General features: G+C 42.0%; 1 protein-coding gene across 2 annotated transcripts in view; it reads left to right on the top strand.

Moving 5' to 3' along the window:
- The window catches only part of dscamb (Down syndrome cell adhesion molecule b), a gene marked incomplete at both ends in the record, with an annotated part of 238,455 nt that overhangs the window by 194,917 nt on the left and 16,537 nt on the right, over positions 1-27,001 (top strand). For both annotated transcript variants that reach the window (XM_080429643.1, XM_080429642.1), the window contains 11 exons: positions 909-1,055; positions 3,850-4,005; positions 5,565-5,698; positions 8,702-8,855; positions 9,494-9,611; positions 10,230-10,396; positions 11,535-11,633; positions 12,998-13,186; positions 14,231-14,521; positions 25,201-25,377; positions 26,868-26,898. In XM_080429643.1, coding sequence (XP_080285769.1) covers positions 909-1,055; positions 3,850-4,005; positions 5,565-5,698; positions 8,702-8,855; positions 9,494-9,611; positions 10,230-10,396; positions 11,535-11,633; positions 12,998-13,186; positions 14,231-14,521; positions 25,201-25,377; positions 26,868-26,898 — 1,663 coding nt within the window. The remainder of the gene's footprint in view (positions 1-908; positions 1,056-3,849; positions 4,006-5,564; positions 5,699-8,701; positions 8,856-9,493; positions 9,612-10,229; positions 10,397-11,534; positions 11,634-12,997; positions 13,187-14,230; positions 14,522-25,200; positions 25,378-26,867; positions 26,899-27,001) is intronic.

Genomic DNA, 27,001 nt, shown 5'->3' with positions numbered 1-27,001 from the left:
TATAAAATACGGCAGAAGGAGTGATGGCAAAGCTGAAAGCATTGCACATCTGGATTGTTTGAGTAAAGCAGTGGACAGGACTACTGTAGAAGGATGTATTACAATATTCGTTGTGCCTGCCGAAATATGGCACAATTCATTTGTTTATTTTTTTGAGAATGGCTATTCTTTACAGCTCTTGCGAATTCATAGGACATGTGAGCCTATGTTGTTTTGTTTCTACATTTTCAAGACTTTTACATTGAGGTAGTTTGTTAAGAATGTAGGCAAGTTCAGAGAGTGAACTGTGAGTGAACTGAAACCTATATGGATCCCAATGCTGCAAGATAGGCAGAGCAGCATGAACAGACTCATTCTTGGAGAAAGACTCCCCTCTGCTGGACATTTATTGAACTGCAGCCAGTCAAGTTAATTCCTTGACTGTGCTTTGCTATTTTACATTCACACTGTTGGCTACCCTAACAGCTGAGTACTGAATATCATGAACTTACAGTACAGTACATCTGAATATCATTTCGTATGACGCGAAACCCTCAGCTATTATCAGTTTTGCAATTGAAACAGTATCGACTGTAGCGTTCAATTATTCATATTTATTGAATTGTTTACTCTAGTGAATATTTTCAAAGATGGAGCATTTTTTTTAATGAAACCCAACATTAACGCAAAAGTGTGCCTAAAGTCTGTATTTCATTATCTTCATAATGTGTTTGGGGTTTATGGCATTAGCTTAAGTGGATGTCCCCAGCTGATCACCTACCTACATTATTATGAAAGAAAGTCAAGAATGACCAGTCTGCCCACTCTCCTCTCCTCTCCTCTCCTCTCCTCTCCTCTCCTCTCCTCTCCTCTCCTCTCCTCTCCTCTCCTCTCCTCTCCTCTCCTCTCCTCTCCTCTCCTCTCCTCAGTGCCATCACGGCCCCCTGAAAACGTGCTGGCCGTGGCCAAGTCTCCAGAGGTCATCTCGCTGTCCTGGATGACCCTGCCCAGGGAGTCTCTCAATGGAATCCTACAGGGCTACAGAGTCATCTACTGGGCCAACCTGCCTGATGGAGGTACGTGCTGAGACTGTGTGTGTGTGTGTGTGTGTGTGTGTGTGTGTGTGTGTGTGTGTGTGTGTGTGTGTGTGTGTGTGTGTGTGTGTGTGTGTGTGTGTGTGTGTGTGTGTTTGTTTCATGTTCAGTTTCATGGTGCAAATAAAACAATTCTACATTCATACAGAGAGAAAGTGCATTCTCACGGACAAAAATACATGGATAATTATAGCAAAGATATTTCAGCATTATTTACATGACAGTATCTAGACTATAGACCGTCAGCTGAACTAATAGAGCAGTGGTTCTCAAAGTGGGGTCCAGGGACACCCAAGGGTCCTTTAGGGGGTTCCAGGGGGTCCCCAGCTAAATGAATACAGCATCAAGATCAGTTTAACCACTTTAAATTGGTAGAATTTTAAAATAGCCAATTGCGACGCACTGTGAGCTTGTAGATTCGGCTATTTAAAAAAATCTTGAAATCCCTGCCACAAAATCTTTTGAGATGAGAGTCCGCAGCCAAATACACATTAATTTCGGGGTCCTTGACATGAAAACGTTTGAGAACCACTTGCACTAGATCGGGGCCGATAGCCCCAGTTATCCAACAAGTCGGGAATCCCTCGCCGACCGTACTTTATCGGGGTGTTTCTTCTCGGAGTACCTTACACACTGCGCGATCAACACCTCGCCGAGGAATGCCCGATCGTAACTGAGATCGGTGGTTTTGTCGGCGAACACCCAAAAATATCCCTGATAGTGAAATCGGGTCAAATATCGTACAGTGTGTAGGGGTCTTTACTACAGAGTGTTCTCCCTGGCTGTGGTTATGTCATGCAGTAGTTTGCCCACTAGGTGAAGCTGTGGTCTCATACTGTACTGTGCTGACGCTTCAATAAATACAACTTTATGGTGTGTGTTAGCCAGAGTGCTTTTTGCTCATTAGTTCAGTGAGAGTGTCTGTAGCTTCATGAAGTGCATCCATCATGTCCATCGTTTGAAGGGAAGTCCCAAGGTGCAAGTAATGACTCTTATTAACCACTTAAACCCTATAGTATACGCTTTGTTTACCGGGGTCCCCCAGGGGCCTATATTGGTCGGCTCCTTCTTCCCCCTCGTCTCGACACTAAATCTCTTAAAAATAGCAGATCTACATGCAAGCCCCCAACGCACTCATGTTGTGAGCTTGTAGATTTGCTATTTTCTCAGACTGTTCGACCTATAATAGGGACACTAGGGTTCATGTGGCTAAAAAACTGCCAAAATGTGTTTCTTTCTACTTGGGTCCAGGAACCATTGTATCCTTCTCACCTCAGAATCGTCTATACCGTCTATATCTGAGGCATTATATTTAAAGTGTTATGTTTTATCATTATTGCCACAATCGCTAGATAATGGTTCCGTAGGGACAGATACGTCCTCAATTATACGATTAGAATGAAAGGCACAGTATCAGCATTCTCTCAGTGATATTAAGTAAGTTAAGTAAGTAAAACTATAACCAAATGTACAGTCAGTCGTGCATACTTCATTGCAACATGCACGCATGAGAAAATCAATAAATACTTTAACCCATTAAAACCGGGAAAGCATCTGTGTCATTTTAGATGTTTGCGTTGGCTATTCAAAAATAGCAGATATACAAGCTCACAAGTACATCTGCTACTTCTCTAAGTATTTCTCATCATCTCATACTTTTGAACATTTTTTGAAAAATCTTGAAAGATTAAGAACTACTGATTTTGAAAGCATTTGTAGAATCCCTTAATGGGTTAATGACAAAAAAAAGCAGGCACACATGAGTAGGCTAGCAGTAGCTTATTTCCTTAGAGAGCACTGTATGCCAGTTAGCGCTAAATTGAAAGTGTGTTGCGTGGATGGGACGTGGACATCTTAGCTTGTCTATTTTTGTCGTAATATGTCTTGTCTGTTCTTGTTAAATGTATCAGAGCCATCCAAATGTCTATGTAAATGCCTTCCAGCCGGCAAATGACGAAACGTGCGACGGTGTGACCAACCGACCATTTCCTTTTCTAAGAGTTCTGCTAGCATTGCTCTGGCCCTGTGGACTCTCTGAAAGGCTAAATCAGATTTCTCAACTGCTGTGAGCAATGTTATGAGCTGATAGCTGCTTTTCTAAGCTTAACAAGCAATGAAAATAATATGTTTGCCACACAAGGGAAGCAAAAGAAAATCGGATTTCTTGGTTTCCTGTAAATATATCCAGTCTATGTCTTCTTTGCTGAATGTGCCCCGAGCCCCAGCAGTGATCCAACTGGCAGCCTGGCCAACCTCCATCAATAATTCACCATGCAATAACTCAGTGAGGGCCACTGCTTCAGACCCAGGGGTGGGGAACACTGTCAAGGACAGAGGAGAGGAGAGGAGAGGAGAGGAGAGGAGAGGAGAGGAGAGGAGAGGAGAGGAGAGGAGAGGAGAGGATGGTAGGAGAGGAGAGGAAATACAATACAATACTGAAGTTGCGTGAAAAAAGCAAGCTGCTCTATGATCAATTATTCATGTATATGAATATATATGACAGCATCAATTATTTGTGAATGGATACAAAGGCATGCATTTCTGTCTGCTTGTGTGCATACACCTCTGTGTGGGTATTCATCACAATTGTATTTACTTAAGGCTTGCAACATTTCCGCACTCATAACTTTTCAGCCAATGTAAAATGAAGATAAAGTGAAGATACTGTAGGCCAATGTGTGCTTTCTTCTAGACACCGTGTTCCACAATATTAGCAACAAGGAGTAAAATTAGCACATATTTTTGTTCAGTAACTGAATTTGCTCTCCTCTGTCAGAATTGGGAGAGATCAGGAATGTGACGACCGGTCAGCCATCTCTGGAGCTGGACAACCTGGAGAAATACACCAACTACAGCATCCAGGTGCTAGCCTTCACTAGGGCTGGGGACGGAGTCCGCAGTGAGCAGATCTACGTGCGCACCAAGGAGGACGGTAAGCAGTGCGTGGTGTAAAGTAACTAAGTACATTTACTCAAGTACTGTACTTAAGTACAATTTTGAGGTATTTTAACTTTACTGGAGTATTTCCAATTTTCTGTACTTTTACTTCTACTCCACTACATCTCAGAGGCAAATATTGTACTTTTACTCCACTACAATTATTTGAAAACTTTAGTTACTATTTACTTTACTTCTACATTGTAATATTGATACTTTTACTTAAGTAAAAATATTGGGTACTTTTTCCACCACTGACGGTAAGACAACATTATGTGCCTTCCTGCATGGCCTCGGATTGAATGGAAGAGTGGTGTCTGTCCTGCCTCTCCTATGCTGTGTCATCTTTCCAACTATCACTCTGAATAAAGGAGAGACCATGCATGACAATGGCCTGCTCAGTTACCTTGGAAAAAACTTTATTTTCCATTAGATTTTCTGCACACAATAGATTATCTTATTTTTATATTATCTGCACTTTTTTCCGATTTTACATTAAGCAAAGGGAAATTATGAAAGCCAAAAAAAAATAACAAGCAAGATATAAGAAAAATATTATACCTGAAATAAAGAACAGATATTTAGTTTACCTTGGACTCTTTTTAAGTTTGCCTGAATGATCCGTCTACACATTCTCTACTGAGAAAGGGGCCTTAGATGTGTTAAGAAAACACAGCACGTGGGCGCCAATGGCCTAGTGGTTAAAACACGCACTGCATATGGGCTCTATAGTGCTTTTCGAGCCCGACGGCCTTCTTATATTATAAAGTTGGCTCTAATTCTGATTCAGATTTATGGCCTAATCACTAATTATCTAAGAAGGAAATGATCATGAAATCAACTTTATTCATTACTCTTTTGTTATCGCCTTTTTATTTCAGTTATAAGAAAGGGTCAGATGACCACAATTATTTTAAATAAAGTTTTACCCCCCTTTTTTATATCTTTGGTTCTATTGGATATTTTATGTTTTGTGATGGATCTAAATTAATGTCTGATAACTATAATTCATATGTACACCTTTAATAGAAGCCCATAAAGTGCACTATAGGACACAGTAAAAATCCTCATTGTTCATTTACCTTTGTATAACTCTGAACCAAATGGTTTGGTTCCATAAGTTCACTCTCAGAGTTAACCCATTCAATCCGGGAACGCATCTGTGTCATCTGTGCCGCGTTCTATGAGTTTGTAGATCTGCTATTTTTGAAAAATCGTGAAAATTTCTGTTCCAGGGACCTCCAGAAGCAAAAATGTTGTTTAAATAAAGATATGCACCAAAAAGATTTGCACATAATGTTCAAGATTTTTCCAAAATAGCAGATCTACAAGCTCAGCTAGCGTGGCACTCGGTGCCGCTCTATGAGCTTGTATATCTGCTATTTATTGAATAGCCAAAAGTATGAAATAATGTTTATAGCTCAAATCTAAAATGGCACAGATGCGTTTCCCGGATTGAATGGTGTTAAATGAACACTGAGGATTTTCACACAGTTTCCATCCTGTATGTTTATTTGAGAGATGTATGGAGGCTGACTCTGATCTCACCCACAGTTCCCGGGCCACCGGCAGGGGTGAAGGCAGCGGCCTCCACCAGCTCCGTGGTGTTCGTCTCCTGGCTGCCACCCCTCAAACTCAACGGCATCATCAGGAAGTACATCGTCTTCTGCTCCAACCTCCACCCCATGGTATGACGTTATCACATCTGCTGTTCTTATAACCGCAAGGCGGTTGTTTTATTTATTTCTTTTTGTTTGTTTGTTGTTTGTTGTTTCAAGGCAGTTTTGTCTTTATTTAGATAAGAGAGTCAGAGTGTAGAGTGAGATGAAGAGGAGGCCGTTGGACAGAGAGGCGGAAGGCTGGAGGAGGAATCGCGCCGTTGCGGTTGCTGTATATGTGGCACTATGCATCCTGAAATTGAGTCTATATAGGAAGTAAAAGTTCATATGAATGGCCTGTAGTTCCACTGTTTTACCCCTGCTGGTGTCAGAAGAAATAACGCTCTATGCAAGCGGATGGGTTTTTGCCGAACTTTGCACTTGATTTTATTACCTTAATAAACATTTTCATAAATACTTTATGCTTCCAGTCGCTAGTTTTAAGTCTTCTTTCAATCACCATGATTTGCGTTTTGGTAAATTATGGTCCTATTCATTTTAAAATTGATGATAAAGTAGGGTATGCTGCAGGAGGGCTACCTTGTGATGCTTTGATTCACAAGCTACACAACCAATAGCATTAATTCCCCACCCCTGCTCGAGTCCCAACCAATAGCATTAATTTCCGAGTGCACCGGATATAGAAAGATGGCGGATTTGAAATCGTTGAAAAATAGGCTTCATTTACGGGTCTATAGAGACACACGGGGACTACAAATTTCACGCCCACTTTTGAGACAGCGCCGCTACTCGAGGTCCGTTAGAACGATGAACTGCAGCTGCCAATGCATTCCCTATGAGAGGATATGAAAGTTAGCCTACTTTTAAAATTATCCTGCATTAACTGAAGATGATATTGATTTAAATAAAAATATGTTTCCAAATGTATGGAGTGTCTTTGTCAACATATCTTCTTGTTTTCTTAATTGTTGATGTGTTTCACATTTAATTTGCCACTTTAACGAGTTACCCATAATGCTAACACAGCAGAGGGTAGACAGCAGACAGGCATTTCAGTGACATCACTGTCTTTACGAGCGCCGAGCGCCGACCGACAGCGTACCCACTGTAGAGGCAGGAGAGGCGGTCGCCTGCCAAACTAAGATCTCGCCTCCCCTAAAAAAAAAATAATAACCCGAAAATGTGTCATTGCGTGCTTAATGTCCTCAAAGTTACGCATCCAACAAGCTTTGAACTGAGCAGATTGGACCTTCTGTTCCAGAGATAATGACCAAAACCTATTGAAAACGGCCACTTTCGCCAGTTTTCTGGGTATTGAAAACCTCAAGGGATGCGTCCGTGATGCGACCACTTAAAGTCTGGATCTCCGATGCTAGCGGTTTTGACATACTGATGGAGTATATTATAGTATATTGTGGGTAGTATATCGAGATGAAAGATATGGGACATTAAAAAGGACAAAATAAACAAATGGGACAGATTATTAGAACACAAAAAAAATCGCTACAGCCTCAGTAGTTAACCAGTGAAATGACGGTATTTTACAATGCCTCTCATAGAGATTGCATTGAGAGCTGCAGTTCATCGTTCTAACGGACCCCGAGTGTCAAAAGTGGGCGTGGATTTGTAGGCCTTCCGCTTCCGGCCGTGTGTCTCTATGGGCGTAACTTTGTTTTTATTGTCTATGATTTCACCGCACAAAACACAGCGTTGAGTTCTTCTTCTAGCATACCTGTTGTTATTGTAGTGTTTGGTTTCAGAGTTCTCTTGGTGGAAGAAAGCACACAGAACTTCCTCACTTGCAATTAACTATTGGGAACAGAAACAATATTTTGATACGCAGACCTTCATCAGGTATAATTCTGTGAAGATACAGTATGTTGATGTGTTTCTGCTCCCACTAAATCTTTTTTTTTAAATTAAGTTCTATTCTTAAAATGTAATCACATTTCCACAGCCATGCAACTGAATAGCTTTTGGAGGGTTTTGTTTCCAGTGGCAGTAATGAAACGGAAGGTATTGTAACCCTCATTACAGTAGATGAGGATCATGGATCAGCCTGAACAATATACCTTCTTTGTGGAACTTACTCTTTTTATAGGGATTAGAACCAGATAAAAAAGACAAGAGCAAAGTGGTTATTTTTCTCCTCCCAAGCTTGTGCAGTAAGAAATGAAAGATCACAATACTGTAGTTCAGGCAGGCACAGAAGTCATTTTACGTCCATAATGTCCCCCAATCACAAGCAACCGCCTAAGCTGAACGTCTAGACGGTCCATTTAAACAGACTGGCTTCTGTGATCAACATTGTTTCGCTTGCTATCCCAGCAAGCACAGTCAGGACCCGGACCAATCAGTGACGTCTCGATCGTTGCTAGATCAAGTCAAACCAAGACAAGTCAGATCTGGCCCAGAATATCACCTGATTTCAACCAAAATTAATCCTGACCACAAAAACGTCACTTCCAGGACGTCATCTAAACACATTTCTCATCACCCAAAATTGCTGTCCAAATGTCCATATGATGTCCCGGTGATGACGTCCTGTAAATGACGTAAAGATCATCCCCATATGGGCTGTGATCTGGTCTAGTCCTGAACGTCACCACGTGAAGATTACGTGAAGTAACACACATTACTTCACGTAATCCACTACATCAGCAATTCCCAACCGGTGTTCCGAGGCCCACTGGTGGGGCGTGAGGATATCGTAAGTGGGCCCCCAAATAATTGGAAAAACCCTACATTTGAATGATAATATAGCAATCATATTAAAACATATTAAAATATGTAAAAAAAAAAAAATTGTTACGGTATCTTTTCTTTAAAACCTCGAAAAATGAGTTCTAATTGTGATACCAATAAATGAAGTACACTAGGTTAGATCCATTGATCCAAGCCAGAACACAATCGATTGATTGATCATTAAAATAAACATGCTCTGAAAATGCACGCGGCTCACCCATCTGTAAGGGGTCAGATGGGTGGGCCACGAAAATGTTGAGGATTTTGGGGAACCTCATGCACTACATCATGCATCCCTTCCTTTGCTCTGTGTTTCCACTATAATAGGTGATGAGTGAGTTCGAGGCGTCTCCAGATGTGTACTTCTACAGAATCCCCAACCTGGCTCGGAACAGACAGTACAGCATCTGGGTGGTGGCGGTGACAGCTGCCGGCCACGGGAACAACAGTGACAAGATCACAGTGGAACCTTTGGCCAAAGGTAGACCAACCTCATCAAAGTAATATGACCATTTTTATCAACTTCATGGGAATTATTTATAGCAGCGCTTCTCAACCAGTGGTCCGGGGACCACCAGTGGTCATTGAGCAGGTTCCAGGTGGTCCCCAGCTAAATGATGGTGAGTTGGTAACCAAATGGACCCTTAACTTTAACACTTGAGAGTTTAAAATGAAACCAAATACGCTCTCAAGGGTTAAATTATTGTTAAACACCTGCATTACTATAATTAAATAATTGTTCTTTTGATCAATGTTTGCCTGTTATCTCTCCTATGGTATCAACATCAATACAGCATGGAATTGTGGACAAATCGTATCAACGATAATACAAATATTCTAAGTCTTGGGTCTGAGAGGCTAAATCTCATCAAATGGTGAATCCGTGGCTGAAATGCCGAACAAATAATGGACCTGATATGAAAAGGGTTGAAAACAACTGATTTATAGTAATTGAAAACGTCCCAGGCATTTTCTACTGAGCTGCAGAGGGTGAATAGAATATCTAGCATATGGAAGGACACCGTTGATCTGTTTCTTTATTTGTCAAATATTCGTTTTTTCAACCTTGTGTTCGTGTGAAATGAACTGTATATGTCTGTATGTCTTTGTCCCTCTCAGCCCCAGCCAGAATTCTGACCTTTAACGGGACAGTGACCACTCCCTGGATGAAGGACATTCAACTGCCGTGCAAGGCTGTCGGCGACCCCCCACCTACCATCAAGTGGCTCAAAGGAAAGTAAGTGCCAGACATTCCCCACAGAATACTATATTGTTTAGCCAGCTGAACCCTCCCTAGCGTACCTATTCTGGGTCATGCCATAATGTAGTAGGTGAACATTCGGCAAAAATTTGACCATTCGGTGAAAATGTTGTGAGCTTGTAGATCGGCTATTTTCATTTGGAGAGAGGATGTAGAGGGAGAAAAAGAGGGGGCAAACTATAACCTCTTGGGAACTCCGGCCAACAAATTATATAGTTTAAGTGGTTGCTTCTATAGTACTGTACTGTATGTCCTCTAACCCTTCATGACTGGTAGATATAATAGGCATAATCAATGACCACATTAGAAATAAGCGTTTAACTTTATGTACTTTATGTGCTTTATGTGCACATCCTTGAGGTGATATTGTGTTGGAACGTGTATTTATTTTACCAAAATAAAAAACAATCAATCAGTCAATGAGGGATCATAGCTCTCATCTATGTTCACTATTTCCTTGGAGAGCATCGACGGACCAGTTTATTTTGTACACTGGGTTTGTACTACAAAGATGACAAAGTCGTTTTCCTCCTGGCGGTATTACCCATATGGCAATTATTTCTGGTGACATTTTCTTTCTCTCTCTCCACCAAGCACCAATGGGACTCCCACCCCTGTTCTTGTGGACGGGCGGCGTAGTGTCCACGGCAACGGCAGCTTCATCATCCGCACGGTGAAAGCAGAGGATTCTGGGAACTACAGCTGTGTGGCCAGCAACAACTGGGGCTCCGATGAGATCACCCTCAACCTGCAGGTTCAAGGTGAGCAGAAGCACGTTAGTGACACACACACACACACACACACACACACACACACACACACACACACACACACACACACACACACACACACACACACACACACACACACACACACACACACACACGTTCCTTAATCGATGAAACACCAAGTCATTCTCACTGCTCCCAGTTGTTATAGGATGGGTAAAAAGCAGAAGACGATTTTCACCTATGTGCACATATTTACATATAATGTGACAAAAAACACCCCAAAGGAGTGGGGACTATTCTATTCTATTCTAAGTACTGCTGTAATTAAAATGTCCAGTGCACATTGCAAGGCTGGGAAATTAACAGAAAATATATCGATATTTACAACCAATAACCAACTTATAACAGAGCTAGAAAACGTGCTGCTCGGAGCACAGGTCTATGCCAGGTCAGGTACTGTAGGTTTATGTGGGCCAGCAATGTTGATGGAATATGAAGAATCGGACAGGTCCATCTTGATCACATGACTATAGAGATAATCTGTACCGATTTACGTGATGTTCGGACATAATCTGTAGGAGTAATATCAAAACGAGTGTTTTGCAAAAATCGGCCTCCTGGTGGCGCTATAATAGGGCAATGTCAAAAGGGTGGCATTTGTTCCTCAACGTAATGCGAATGTGCGTGCAAAGTTTCACTGCAATCACTGCCTTCATGATTTGAGGCATTTTGTTCAAAATGGGCCACTCCTGCAAACTTTAGATGCCAATCAGGATGGAATATGAAAAATCAACCTGACCTCTAGGGAGTATAGATTGTTTATAATCGACTAAATCATTTAGTCTGAATAAACAATTAACCCTGTATTATACTTCGTTGTACAATGGTGGTGCACAAAGATAGCCGATCTATAAGCTCTCTACGTGTCACATTGCGACAGGTTGTGAGCTTGTCATTATCTGCTATTTTCACAATTTTAGTTTAATAATTGTCCATTAATGGCAAACGTTTGAAACAATGGTGATAATGATGTGTTAAGTTATATCGCCCTGCCCAAGAACACTGTCATTATTGAAATATTGACAGTGCTGTTGGGAAGGTCAAACTGTACATAAAGGAACACAGATGTGTTGAGATTACCTTTAAATTGTCTCCTTCATGTTCACAGTCCCTCCTGATCAGCCACGCCTTACTGTTACCAAGACAACCACCACATCAATCACGCTGTCATGGATACCAGGAGACAACGGAGGCAGCTCCATCAGAGGTGAGTGGATCGCACACAAACCCAGGCGCGCACGCGCACGCGCACGCGCACGCACACGCACACACACATGCACACACAGTAATGTAACCTGATTGTACAGTACAAGTTCACAATGCATCACACCACGATGTATTTGAGCTTCTAGAGCTGCTTTTTAGTGGTTTTGAAAGTTTGTGGTAGAAATAATTATATTATAATTATAATAATTATATACATGTACTGTATATCTGTATATCTATCTGTAATTTTTTTCCTATAATTACATTTTGGGGGGTATAGAAATAGCCTCTGTGTAGGAAATTAGTACGCACACGCAAGTACTGATATTGGAAACCTCATAAATTATGTCGAAAACAGTCACTTTTCAGGAGTCAACTTTAAAAATAGCAAAAGTAGCAGATAAGCTCGAAACTGTATCTGCTACTTTTGATGCTTTTGTGTGACAGTAACATGATCAAGTACGGTGTTAATTTACGAAAAAAAACTAACAAATTAAATGTGTAGATAAGAGGTTTCTGCCCGACAGCAACGATATTGTATATTGCCGTTGCGTAATAACATGCGGTCGTCAAAAAAGGCACACCTGAACAATTGCCTCACTGTGCCTCGGCACACCGTTGGTGAACTACTGCGGTCCGGTATTCTTAAAGCACATTAGTGGAAACATCAGCCACATCCATACAGTACACCAATCAGTCACCAGGGACACCTCCGCTCAGTGTCACCACAGTCATTATGACTCCAGTCTAAAACCCCTGTTCCTCCACTTTCTCATTATGTTCATAGCGGAAGATGTGCTACTGCTGAGTATGGGAGTCCTCAATCAGTAGAGGGGGTGGTGTAGATTAAAAAGAGAACAAGGGAGATTAGGTGTCTTAAAGCAGAAGATTAAACCATCGGGGTCTCGGAGCACACCCAATCTCAGAGTAGCCAGGGTGATTTATCATTGATTCCGCTCATTTGCTGTGTGTGAAATGTTATTCAGGCTACAAACTGTCTGTGCTATTGTTTTCACTGGGTTTGCTCAGTGTGCAGTGTCATCCAGCCCCTAAACTCCCTGTTGTCTTTCCATTTCAGTGCAGTGTTTACTGCAGTACTGCACTATACCCGCAGAGTAAATATGCAGATTCTAAGAGTATATCATTTGAGATATAATTTGTAGCCTATTTAAAAAAAATTAACGAATGGGTAACTGGAGTCCCTCAGGGCTCAATACTAGTGTATTTTCTGTTCGTTTTCTGTTATTGTGAGGAATGCTTTGGCTGAAAATAGTTGATCGAGTTGATAAAAAAAACAGCAATCTACCTTCCTGTTCTCACTCTTTTCCCTCTTCTGTCCTCCTGTGTTTGTCCTTTCCTGTCCAGGATACATCCTTCAGCACTCAGAAGACAACAGCGAGCAGTGGGGCAGTTTTCCCATCAGCCCCAGCGAGCGCTCCTACCGTTTGGAAAACCTGAAGTGCGGCACTTGGTACAAGTTCACCCTCACGGCACAGAATGCGGTGGGTCCGGGACGCATCAGTGAAATCATCGAGGCTAAGACGCACGGGAAAGGTACAGAAGCCAACGCCATCACCAAATCGTTGCTGTCTTTTTGTGTTTTTTTGTAAATTAATGCCCTACTTGATCATCCTACAGCATCACACAAAAGCATCAAAAGTAGCAGATCTACAAACTCGAAACGCGTCGTGGAGCGACACGTTTTGAGCTGAAAATGATGTTCCTCTCATTGAACACTTACAGGGTAGTGCCACCAGAACTGATGTTATTATTTTGGAGAAAGTAGTAATCCAAAAAAGAATTCAGTCCTTTCCTTGCATTATGCATTTACTGATCAAACCTGCATGGTTCTTAATTTGCGGAGGCATGTATTCTTCCAACACCTCAGCAATGTTTGGTGAAATGATCAGTATTCTTCTTACATTGTGTTTGTTTTAACCGTTTCTGTCTTTGAACAGGCTCATGATCAGTGGTGGACAAAGTACTCAACCCCCCAGTACTTGAGTCAAAGTATACTGTACATACTCCAGCCAAATATGACCCAACTACAACGTGAAAGATTAATGCTCAATCAAATTTGTACTCGAGTACTTGCTTTTAAAAACACTTATCCACGTTTCTGTCCAAAAGTACAAATTACAAAGTACATTTTCGTTTTAATATCTATGGTATAGTAGGGATGGACCAATATGTTTTGGGGTTTTTATTGTCAGGGCTGAAATCAATTATTAGGGATCAAGGAGAAAGTTAACCAATATTTGGAGCAGATATGCATTTGCAGTATAAATAAAGTATAAACTTTTAGTGTCTAGATGTACAGTAAAACAAACTCCAACTTATTTAAAATGCCAAAAAGCTCAAAGCTATGCTCAGCCTTCAAAAAAAATCTCACAGAGTCAAAAGAGCAATATTTTCCCAACAAATGCTCAAGTAAAGTACAGATAAGATTTACTTAAGTCCAGTAATCAAGTAAATGTACTTTGTTACTCTCCTCCACTGCTGACGATATTGTTTATGTCTACATTGATTATGATTACATAAAAATCAGTAGTCTCTCTCCTAGAGAACCTAATCAAAGATTCTGTCCTCTCTCCTCAGAACCGCAATTTGCCAAAGAACACGAGCTCTTCACCAGCATCAACTCCACCAGGGTCAGACTCAACCTGATCGGCTGGAACAACGGCGGCTGTCCAATCACGTCCTTCACGCTGGAGTACCGGCCGGTGGAGTCGGGGGCGTGGACCACGGCCACGCGCACCTCGCTGACCAAGAGCTACATCCTGTACGACCTGGCGGAGGCCACCTGGTACGAGCTGCAGATGAAGGTCATCAACAGCGCCGGATCGGCGGAGAAGAGGATCACCTTTGCCACGCTCAATGCCGATGGAAGTGAGTTATAACCACTTCAACCAGTGGTCTCTTTCATGTCAAGGGGGACCCCCAAAATGATATGTATTTGCCTGCGGACTCTCCCATCTCAAACATTTTGTGCCAGTGTAGCAGAGTGGCTCATAGCCTCAGCCTGATGACATAAAACTCTAATATCTCCCCCAGATTATAAAGATAGCCCTTTAGTCTAGCGGTTAAAATGCTGGCTTTTCAGGCAGGAGACCAGGGTTCGAATTTCGGGCGTTACACCAAGGACTTCCAGAAGCAAATATTTAAGATTTTAAGAGTAAAAAATGTCTGCTTAAAATAATATATATTCAAAGATTTGCACACATTTTCACGATTTTTCAAAAATAGCAGATCTACAAGCTCATAGCGCGGCACGAAGTGACAAGCCACAAGCTTGTAGATCTGCTATCTTTTAATAGCCAAAGTATGAAATATGGTTAAAGTGGTTAAAATGATTGTGACGCTTTATAAAAAATGTTTTGCTGGGGGTCCCCTGTTACCCCTGGGGGTCCCGGACCCCAGTTTGAGAACCACTGACTTAAACCCTCTGTTCTCAGTCAAATAGACCTGAGTTGCAACTGTACTTGGGAGGTACACTTTTTCCCCCACTCTATACCAAATATCTGTGCCAAAAATAGCTGATCTACAAGCTCAGTATTTCTTCCACCACTGGCTGTCATCACTTTGAACTTATCAGCTCATTTCAAGGAATGTGTCGTGTAATTGAGGCATTAAACTGCGTGTTAGCAGGCTTGTAGTTGTAATAAAGAAGAGGAGAAGAGAAGACGTCAGGTTTCCAGGTTCCATTCAGTGGTCATGATTCGGTTTATTCAGCAACAAACAGCATAGTAGCAACTTCATCCAGGGGCAGAGCCCCTGTCCACCCCCCAGCAGCCTCACGACGTGTGACAGTCCTCCCAAACACCCATCTTACACAGTTCTTATAGTAGACCATTTACCAAAGATGCTATTCTAAATAGTCATATAAGGTATGTACTAAAGAGAAGAGCGATGCAAACATAGGTACACATACAAATAGCAATGACCATTCGGCTCAGCTGTTAGATTGACAGCTGTAGCACATTCACCAGGCATTCACCAGTCACAACACACTCATGATTACTCTTCTGACTTTAGCAAGGTTACATTTCACAGTTCCATCTAATTTAGATCAATATATGCAACTTAGGGTCCATAATATACGATAAATGTTTTATTTGTGTGATCTTAGATAGTTAATTTCAGTGTTCATTATCATTAAAAAAAACACTGGTTCTCAACATTGGGTCTGTGGACCACCAGAGGTCCAAATTGGACCTTTAGGGTTCTGTCACTCTGAGTATAAAAATGGAGCTAAAGACCCTTACGGGTTGGGTCATCCATTTGGTTCCATTTGTACACTCTCTCAGTTAAATGAACACTGAGCATTTTAAAGTGTAGACTGTCCCAGGTATATAAAATCATATCAAATAGTCTAGGACCTGGCTAAGATATGTATGCACTTCATTTAGGAGAGAATATCTCAACTGTTCTTGGCTAATAAGACCCCAGGGAACAACTTAGGAACTGTGACTAATTCTCTATCCGGGACGAAATACCCAAAAATGACCACGCCCTTTTTAAAATGACCTTAACCGGTGCACTACTTCCAACATGGCTCTATCTGCTAAACCGTTGGAGCTACAGATTTACTGAGGTGCTCAAAATGTTCAGAATACTAGTAAAGTGTAAAATTTCTAATTTGATATTTGACAGAACAGCTAAAAGAAACCGCAAAAAATGTATTACAGTCCAGGGCCATAGGGATATTTTTGCGCAAATCCAATCTAAGAGCACCACATTTGTTCCAGATTTAACCCAGGGCATGCTCTAATGATTTAGCAAGGGTGCCCGAGCCAGCGACCTTCAGGGTCATCATAGTGGCCAAATCCAATATGTCCGCCACCTGACAAAAGTTTATGGCTATAAGGTTTGAACCACATTTTGAGCTATGAATGCAAACTTGGTGTCTAAATAATGTTTTTTGACAATTAGAAACATGTTTGAATGCTTATCTTTATGATTTAATCCATCTAGAGGACACTAATTTGATTATCACAAATATGGCCACTATGTTATGAAACAACCAATCTATCTTACGATGTAATTGTATTGAAACAAGAATGATTTAACAGTAGAACTAATTCCTATGATGATAGGCCTACAGCTACAGCTAATACAGTATGTTCAACAATGCTCAGCATAAAATGTAATACTGGCTAGAGGGCGCTCCTCGCCAACCTATGAATGATGCCTTGATTTCGAGAGAAGGATACACCCGGAATTGACGTAGTCTAAAACATTTTCACTCCGTCCACTACAATGTTATCAGATTTAAAATATATATAATACATTATTTCTCGGATTTCTTTTCTCAAATTGCGTTTTTGGTGAAAACGAGCTCATTAATGTGCATTGTCCCGTCTAAATAGAGAAAGAAAGACACTATGACTCAGACATAACCTCGTCACCTGCCCATATATGGGCATATACTGATGACATCAGGGATCTCCATATAAAGTATGGGCATAAAAGGGACATGGAATGACAGATACAGAGATCTCTGTATGGGCATATCGGTCGGATCGGCTGTGTGGCGTAGTGCGAGGGCCACAACGTAGCGGCCCCGAAGTGTAGTATAGTTTCTGTTATTATCACGTGATGTCATCATCTCCTGGCTCTAAACATCCTTCCTGAGTTCTGTTGCAATCTATGGCTATTTCCTGTTCATCCTGTCTACTGACCTTGGCCCCGGAGGTGGCCAAGGTCCTACTACTATTACTCCTACTACTCCTGGCTACAACTATACTATACTATACTACTATAGGTCCTACTATACTATACTACTATAGGTATCCTACTTCCTACTACTTTAATTGAAATGACCACCAATGTACGTCCGGGGTTGCTCAACACACGATCACTCCATTTGCCCCGAAACTTGCCACAGAATGTTGATCAGTGCTCTGATCGGGCCTAGATGTGAGGGCCGCGAATTTGGACACTTCGACACATATTACTCAGGCCGGGAAATCAAACCTGGGACCTTTGGCTTCCCAGGCGGGCTCTCTTTTTAATTTTTATTTTATCATTTGTTTTACAAATTTTTTATCCCACAATTTTGTAACCCCATTTTTGAGCGGTGTAACCACAGCCATGCTGTGGAAAACACGCCCATAGGCTAAGCTCTGCAGGACGTGTTGTGATTGGCTAGCGAGACACATGATGAAATGAACTTAAAACTTTGCAGACGCGCTGTGATTGGCTAGCGAGACGCATGATGAAATTAATAATAATGTAAAAAATGTAAGCACGTCACTTCGCAGGACGTGCTGTGATTGGCTACCGAGATGCATGATGAAATTAATAACTCATAAATAGCACTGCTCACTTCACACTGGGTGTGATTTTTTTCACTCAGTGCCAATTATCTAAGTAATCCTGGGCACTACACTCCCTCTGCCAACCTAGGGAGAGCTCAGAGCCGAGCTCATGCCTCCTTCAATGCATGAGAGCTAACAAGCCTTCTTATCACCTGACAGGGGGAGTTTCCCCGGTAGGACGTAGCGTGTGGAAGGAGCACGTTATTCCAACCAGTTCCTTTCCCCTCCATCAGGCGCCCCGGCTGACCAGGGGGAGGCAGTATAGTGACCAGGATTACTGCATGTTTTTGTGAGGGTATTATCTATCCTAGGGGACACGGGGAGAACATGCAAACTCCACACAGAAAGGCCCTTTTGCCAACCCCACCTAGGGTATGGGCACTGATGACGCGGAGGAGAGAACACGCCCCCAGTGCCCACAGCCTCGTTCTAGCTGTGACGTATACGTCATATTCGTCATAGTCCATTGCAATTGGCTATGACAAAGTTTATGGGCGCTGGGTAGGCAACCTGGCCTGCCGGAGACCTGCGCTTTTGTTGTTGGCTGTCATGGCTGCCAGTTCCCACCTGATGTTGTGTGGGAGTTCAGACTGCTCCAGATCGTACTGAATAACTGCTAGCTTACATAGTGTCTTCAAATGAGGACTTAAGTCTAAGATATACAGGTCATCAGCGGTAGTGTTGTCTCTTCCAAGGAGGATGACACGATCTCCCATCATGCAACAGCACATGTTACGTATTTGACATGGTCCTTTCCCCCTGAGCTCAACCTCCTTCCAGGAGAAGGTCTTTGGATTGAATTTCCACAGATCGAAGGTCCGTCTCCAGTTACCACCAAATATGTACAGCTCTCCATTGTAGGTAAATGATGGATGACACCAGCATCTTTCTGTAAGAGGCTGTGCAGAAGGTGTGTTCAGCCAGCAGGTGGTCTCTGTGTCAAACACTCTGAGGATTGGTTCTTGTACCCCCCATATTCCCTGAAATACAAACATCTTTGACCCGATGATGTTGGCAGAGTGACGTGATGAACCAGGTGGTGGAGTTCCTCTGGTGTTAATTAAAGACCAGACCATTGTGCTGGTGTCCAACTTGTAGATATAATTAGTGTATCCAGTCAGCTGGTTGTGTCCTCCATAGATAAAGATGACCTTCTCCAAGACACAGGCTGAGTGGTTGAACATCCCCTGTGGAACAGTCCCGGAAACCCTGGGTTTGAACCATCTGTGGGTGTCGACATCAAATGCATAAAGCACATTGCAGTACTCCTCTCTCACGTTGCCTCCCCAGATGTAGACTGTATATTCTATCAGCGCAACTGTTTGTCCCCCACGCACGGAGGGAACTCTCGCAGGTGCCACTGGGGTCAACTTCCTCCAGCATAAAGAGACTGTGTTGAAGATGTGAACATCAAGGTCTCCTCCAAAGCAGTACAGCTTGTCCTCCACCACCACAGCAGAGAGGAAGCGTGTCTGTGGCCCTTCTTTCAGATATACGGTCCAGCGAATCATTTCACACAGCAGCTCCGCCCTGAATCAGAGTTCACAACTAATGTTCTGCGGATGTTACTAGAAAGCTAGTTGATCCGTTGTTAAAAGCAGCTAAATTGATATTTTGTGTTCGACAATTCATTTAAAAAGAAAATGACATGGGTGTGATGATGACATTGTAATGTCATTGCATGATGATGTTCAGTGGTGGAAAAAGTACTGGAGGAAATGTTTTACTTAAGTAAAAGTATCAATATTGCAATGTAGAAGTACTCTGCTACAAGTGAAAGTCCAGAATAAAAAAAATACTTGAGTAAAAGTACAAAGGTATTGGTATATATGTACTTAAAGTACCAAAAGTAAAAGTACTAATATGTTTGAAAATAGCAGATCTACAAGCTCACAACGCGTTGCGGTGCGACGCATACATCTGCCTAAAGTGCCGATGGGGGAATCCTGTAAATAACCATTGTGGGAGTCAACTGTACAATATAGTATTACTATTCTATACACCATTGAATAGTATGATATCATACAGTACTATAGTCAAAGGTGTATAGAATTGTTTACAATATGTTTATATCACATTATGGTCTTGGTGTTACAACAGCAACAGCTTTACTGTCAAGATAGGTCCAGTAAGGTTCACACTAGTCATGGAGTCCCAGTACCAGCCCAATTTGAAATCTGGGATATTTTGTTGGACGGAGGTTGTCTGATTCCAATAGGAGCTGGTCTGCAGCAGTTTTTACATGCTGAATCAGTGCAGCTTGGGTGGGAGGAATGTTCTTGAGGGACTGAGAAAAGCCACTGTCAGGATTCATCTACTCTGCTGTGGCCACCACGACTCTTGCCGTACAGTATATGATGATGACCATATACTCCAATCTTTGGACATGGAAAGTCGATCTTTTCAGGCTCCAAAGTAAGGGTGACCAGAGTTTCTTTGAGATACCTGCACTCCTTTTCCCATAGTCAGGGAAGGCTGATGTTGGTCAAATGGTACCAGGTCCCTTGAGAACCTTTCTCCCACCTAAGCTGCACCTGATTCAGCATGTCAGAACCTGGGAACCGTACTGGACCCATCTTGCAGATGCCAGTAAAGCTTGCGCCATCCTCCATTTCTTTCTTTGAAATATGCAAAATGGAGGTCCAGCCACACCCAGTCATAAAGATAAGCGTTCCAACATGTTTCTAATTGTCAAAAAACATGATTTAGACACCAAGTTTGCTCATGTATTGCTCATCTGGTTCAAAAGCTTTAGCCAAAACCTTTTTCAGGTGGTGGCCATACTGGATTTGGCCACAATGATGACCCAGAGCGTTAATGGCTCAGGTACCCTTGCTAAATCATTAGAGCATGCCCTGGGTTACATCAGTTTAGGTGCTTCTAGACTGATTCACACAAAATTATTCCTATAGCCCTGGACTGTAATATGTTGGCAGTTTCTTTTGTGTTTTTTAGCTGTTCTGTCATAAAATATCAAATTAGAAATATTTCACTTTACTATGTTTCCCTAAACATAAGTATTCTGAACATTTTGAGCACCTCAGTAAATCTGTAGCTCCAACGGTTTAGCAGATAGAGCCATGTTGGAAGTAGTGCACCGGTTATGGTCATTTAGAAAAAGGGCGTGGTCATTTTCGGGTATTTCGTCCCGGATAGAGAACTAGTCACAGTTCCTAAGTTGTTCCCTGGGGTCATATTAGCCAAGAACAGTTGAGATATTCTCTCCTAAATGAAGTGCATACATATCTTAGCCAGGTCCTAGACTAAAATGGGGATCTGTTGCCTAATGCAAGTGTTGCAAACTTTTTAACTCAAATAGTGAAAACGGCAGATCTACAAGTTCATATCGACCTGTTATGAGCTTGTAGATCGGCTATTTTCACTACTTCTTAAACATTCCTACTTCCTTTCTTTTTTAATTACTTTTTTTTTTTTAAATCATTGTCTCCGCCAGGCCGAAGGCATGGTGGAGAGTATGTTTTACCCTCTGTCCGTCCGTGTGTGTGTCCGTCCGCTCACAGCTAACATTGGTCAAGCTTCACGTGACATCATATTGTGATGTCACGTGAAGCCACGTGAAGCAAAACATACTCTCTACCATGCCTTCGGCCTGGCGGAGACAATTCTAGTTTAATTTGTTTTTAATTCATGAAAAAAACGTTTTATGGGGGAGAATACTTTTAAAAAAGTTTTTAAATAATAATAATTCAAAACAAAATGTAGGAAATGACGACCCACAAATGGGTCCCGACCCACTGTTTGGGAACCAATGGCCTAACGCATATCAAACCGGTGGTCCTTGAAAAAGGCTAAGAATGGCTGAATTAAGTTAACTATACTTGAAACACAATCTACTGTACACTGTATTATCCTCAGTGTTAAATTAAGAGTTACAGACCTGTAAGGACTCGGTGGTGAGAAGCAGATGTAATCAGTGATGTCAGTGAGGCTGAGCTGTATGCTGCAGAGGAAAGGTTGGAATAGGTCACTGTGACACAACTGTGGATGATTATCTGGGGATGATTAATGACACTGGTCCAATTATGTGATATTGTCTTTCAGGACCATGGACCTCTACCACACAGTACTGACATTAACAGCATGTACTAAAACTGAGTATTAGATTGAGTCAAATTACCTTTTAAGAGTGATTAACATTTTATGGTTTCTCATCAATTTGTAGAATGTCCACTCTCAGAGTGGACATTGCTTAATTTTATGAATTAGGTGTTGTAACCTACAGACGCCACTTATTAAGTCGTTCTGTATTTGACTTGAGGTTCCAATAAACACTTTTGAAGTGGTCAGATGGTAGTGCAAATCTGGATCATATTCTGCTAAGTATGATAAAATCTCCAGGTAATTACCGCGATTCAATTATGTTCTGCTCTCATCATGGCCCCTAAAAGCCATCTCCTGTTTGCCTAGGAAAATGACAGAGTGTATGAGACGTTTCAAAAGATCCCAATTTTTTTTCACCTTTTCATTGTGCATAGTTGTGTCTCTCCGTCTCTGTTCATCCAGCTGTAAATCAATCCTTGTGTCTCCAAAGGTTTTCAAACTAATAGTTGCCTTAAGGTGACTTGCTGAGCCTTCATGCTTTTGTGCAGCTTTGGTTAAACTGCTAAGGTTGTCGTAGCCTCTCCAGTTCCACGCACCCTTATCGGTACCAAACAACAAGCATTCCCAGCAGTACAGCTTCTTATTTAGAACCGAGCCTGTAAGCCACGGGTATCGTTCCCAATTGCTACCCTGAAAATGCCGCTCGTAGCCCGCCTTTGAAGCTTGGTTGATCTCCAGTTTATCCGGTGTTGGGCGGCCTTTTTTAACAATGTCCATCTTTTCATTAAAGGGTCGTCTTGAAAAGGGCACTGATAATAAATCCACAACGACATCATCATTTGCGACGGTATTAACTTCACTTGCTGCCATGTTGCGTTTGTTTACATTCATACAATCACAGTCTGTGTGACCCCGTGACAGTCTGGCGCTTTCCCGTAGCTGAGCGGGTCTACCAAACACTCGCCCCAAAACACAATCACCCCGGGGAAAATCCGCCAGTATTCAACTGGTATTCCTAAACGTAACTTCAGTCAAGCGGGTTTTGGGGCGAGACTTCCGCTACCTTCTAGAATACCTTGAACTCTGAAAGACTACGCCCATTGACTACAACTCGAAATATGATTGGTTGCTTAAACTGTCAATCCACACCTAGGCTACTATTGAGCCGATTTGAACATGATTTAGACACCAAGTTTGCTCATGTATTGCTCATCTGGTTCAAAAGCTTTAGCCAAAACCTTTTTCAGGTGGTGGCCATACTGGATTTGGCCACAATGATGACCCAGAGCGTTAATGGCTCAGGTACCCTTGCTAAATCATTAGAGCATGCCCTGGGTTACATCAGTTTAGGTGCTTCTAGACTGATTCACACAAAATTATTCCTATAGCCCTGGACTGTAATATGTTGGCAGTTTCTTTTGTGTTTTTTAGCTGTTCTGTCATAAAATATCAAATTAGAAATATTTCACTTTACTATGTTTCCCTAAACATAAGTATTCTGAACATTTTGAGCACCTCAGTAAATCTGTAGCTCCAACGGTTTAGCAGATAGAGCCATGTTGGAAGTAGTGCAATCATTCATACAATCACAGTCTGTGTGACCCCGTGACAGTCTGGCGCTTTCCCGTAGCTGAGCGGGTCTACCAAACACTCGCCCCAAAACACAATCACCCCGGGGAAAATCCGCCAGTATTCAACTGGTATTCCTAAACGTAACCTCAGTCAAGCGGGTTTTGGGGCGAGACTTCCGCTACCTTCTAGAATACCTTGAACTTTGAAAGACTACGCCCATTGACTACAACTCGAAATATGATTGGTTGCTTAAACTGTCAATCCACACCTAGGCTACTATTGAGCCGATGGACGGTGGTCATGCTAGAATCCCCACGATGGCGAATATTCTGCCCAGAGACTCTGTAGTAAAATTCTCTGATTGGCTGTTAATTTTTACCAACACAAACACACTCAAATACACAGTGCATGGGGCAAAAACAAATAAAATCAGTATGGCGAGCGAAACAGTGCAGTTTAACAGATTAGCAACACAATAAAAAAAAAAATTACTTAAAAAAACTTATATCAAAAAAATATTTTATTTATAGAATTTTTATTTTCGTTCATCTGAGGATCCCAGGGCCTTCTCTGAATACCCTGAAGGTCCTGAAAATTCGCCACTGGTACGTACGTACAAGTATTTTGTTCTACTTTAAAAATCTGAATATGAACCCACACTTAAGCCAAAATGTGCTCAAACTCAACAATAATGCATTGAAAGGATAGTGCACGCACACCCAAAGTGCCCAGGTGCAGTGCAGGTACAAACAACAATACATCAAAATAAAATGAGGTCCGCACAAATGGCAAAATAAGCTCCACTGCTTATCGCTTGTTCAACGTATCAGGACTTTTCCAAACTCAACAATAACACATGTTTTGTCAGGCTTGAAACCACTGATAGGACTCGGATGCAGGCCCAAGGGCTAGCAGAGTGTTCATGTTGAACGTCTGTTTGCCTTGGGCCACAGATTGCACAGGTTCTACACAGAGAGCTAGGGGTTATGTAAGATAAGAAGCAGAGAGATCTCTACGTGCACAATCTGTTCACCAATGTCCTTGTACTGTATGTGTCCTAAGGAGGATAGGGATTTGAAGTGTGATCTTCCATACCTTTGATTGGTTGAATTTGATTGTGTGGGATTATGTCTTTGTCAGGGAGGGATACTTCAATATGTAGCTGGGTGAGCCGAGATGCGGTCTCTCTAACCACTAAACTTTTACCCTACTAGATATTCCCTACTTTTAGATTGTTATTGGTACTAAATTGTTTCTAGATTGTTATTTCGATATTATAGTAGTATATTGTTTAGACTGATGCTAGGTTCTCGGTTCACCAGGATTTTCACACTTTGACTTTTAACCCAGATTGAGAGTTATGTTTTGAGAGTCACTGTGTTCTTTTTATGGTGTCTTTTGCATGTGCTTTATTGTGTTTACCCTATTGTTAATTTATTTTGAGTACACAGCACTTTGGGTTCAACAACACTGTTGTTTTTAAGTGTGCTCTATAAATAAAAGCGGATTGGATTGGATTGGACTAGATCCCGGGGCAGTAAAACAAGAGCGCAGCGCATTAAATTAAAACCAAACATGTTTTTACACTTCAAGCGCTCTTCCCTCCTTCCCCAGGTACCATTCCCCCTCTGCTGAAGACAGGAGACCCCATCTCAGACAACATGTCAGGCAGTGGAGGTTTGAAGATGGTGGTGACCATCACGTCTGTCCTGGTGGTGGTGGTGCTGGCCTTCATCGCTCTCATGGTGTGGAAGAGGAGGAGGAGAGAGCAGAGGCTCAAGAGACTCAGAGGCGAGTTGTAGAGAGCCTGCACAGAACACACAAACACTTTAATACCAGCATGTAAGAATATATTGTACAGTAATCGGTTTTGGCCCAGGTGCAACCAATTTACAGGACAAAAACGTCAATAACATATGTGCCGCGACTGCAATGTACAGGACATGCAGTGACAGTCATCCAGGAAGTATGAAATGTGCCATGTTGTACAAAAAGCTGTGTTTGAAGAAAGAAAGCAGTGTAATGCACACACTCACGCACACACACACACACACACACATGCATATGCACAGGTACACATGCACAGCACATGCACATAAACATGAGTACAAAATTGTACTCACACAAAGATACGTATATGCAATGGTACACACCATTATACCCACCATATACGGTACTGTACAAGAGCAAGTGCCTTATAATTAAACCATGTTGATCTCAAATGCATCAGGCAGGAGCAATTAAACTGAAAGCAGTCACTGTCAAGCTCCGTATCGACTTTGCGGTTGTCATTAAGAAGCTATCATTAAGGGAGTGTCCGGGTGGCAGCGGTACAGTTTCTGCCCACCAACCATGGAGACTGAGGTTCCATTCCTCCGCGGTGCCTGCAGCTACACAATTGGCTGGGTTCATGGGCTGCAAGCCGGCAGGGGAGGTCATCTCAGAATCAGAATCAGAATGTCTTTATTGTCATTGTACTAGACAACACAATTGAGGTAGCAATCCAGCTCAGTGCATTAAAAGACAACATAAAAATATACTATGTATAAAAACATACATTATATACATATTGCACAGTAAGTCCATATATTGCACATCTGTCCATCAGTCCATCAACAGACTGCACAGAGTCAAGTGTCTCAAGTTTAGAGCAATAACAACGTTTAGAGCAATAAGAGCTCTGGGATAAAAGCTATTCTCCAGTCTGTTTGTTTTTGCTTTGATGGCCCTAATAGCGCCTTTCCCTGAGGGAGGCATTTTCAGTGACCAACAGGTACTGTAGTGACCTGGGAGGATCTACAAGCTCATAGTGCTGCACTCGGTGCCGTGCTATGAGTTTGTAGATCTGCTATTTTTGAATTCCCAAAGAAATCTAAAAATGACACAGATGCGTTCCCGGATTGTTAATGTCCCCCAGTGAAACTCCTCTCACTGTCAGGTGAAAAGAAGTCCATGTGTATCACCGGAGACACATGGCTGTCTGCACCCTCCCCAGACCAAACAGTAGGCGTTGGCAGTGACAGACGTTGTTGGCTATCACTAACTCAGGGATAAAAACAATATAAAGATCTCAAACGGTTGATTAAAAGAAAGAGAAGTTATCAAAGAAAAGTTTAGCAACAGGCTCCTCGGATCAAACATCTGCGCTCTCAATCTCACTCACCATTTCACAGCTGGGTTTTTCCAAGAGAATGGTCTTGATTCAAATTGTGTTAGTGCTTGCATCTCCACTTGTATTGTTAATGTGCTTACTGGCTCTGCACTCCACTTCACTCCCACAGATGCCAAAAGCCTGGCGGAAATGCTGATGAGGTATGTACTGTAACGCTCAATCAGCCTTTAAACAGCCACCATAAATCACAATACACCCTGGAATTATCTATCAACCCATCAGATATATTGCATAGAGGATATT

The sequence above is a fragment of the Gymnoscopelus braueri genome, assembly GCF_963280865.1.
Source record: "Gymnoscopelus braueri genome assembly, chromosome: 5".
Taxonomy (NCBI): domain Eukaryota; kingdom Metazoa; phylum Chordata; class Actinopteri; order Myctophiformes; family Myctophidae; genus Gymnoscopelus; species Gymnoscopelus braueri.
Note: the sequence above shows the minus strand (reverse complement) of the source record. Positions and strands in the feature narration are given on the sequence as shown.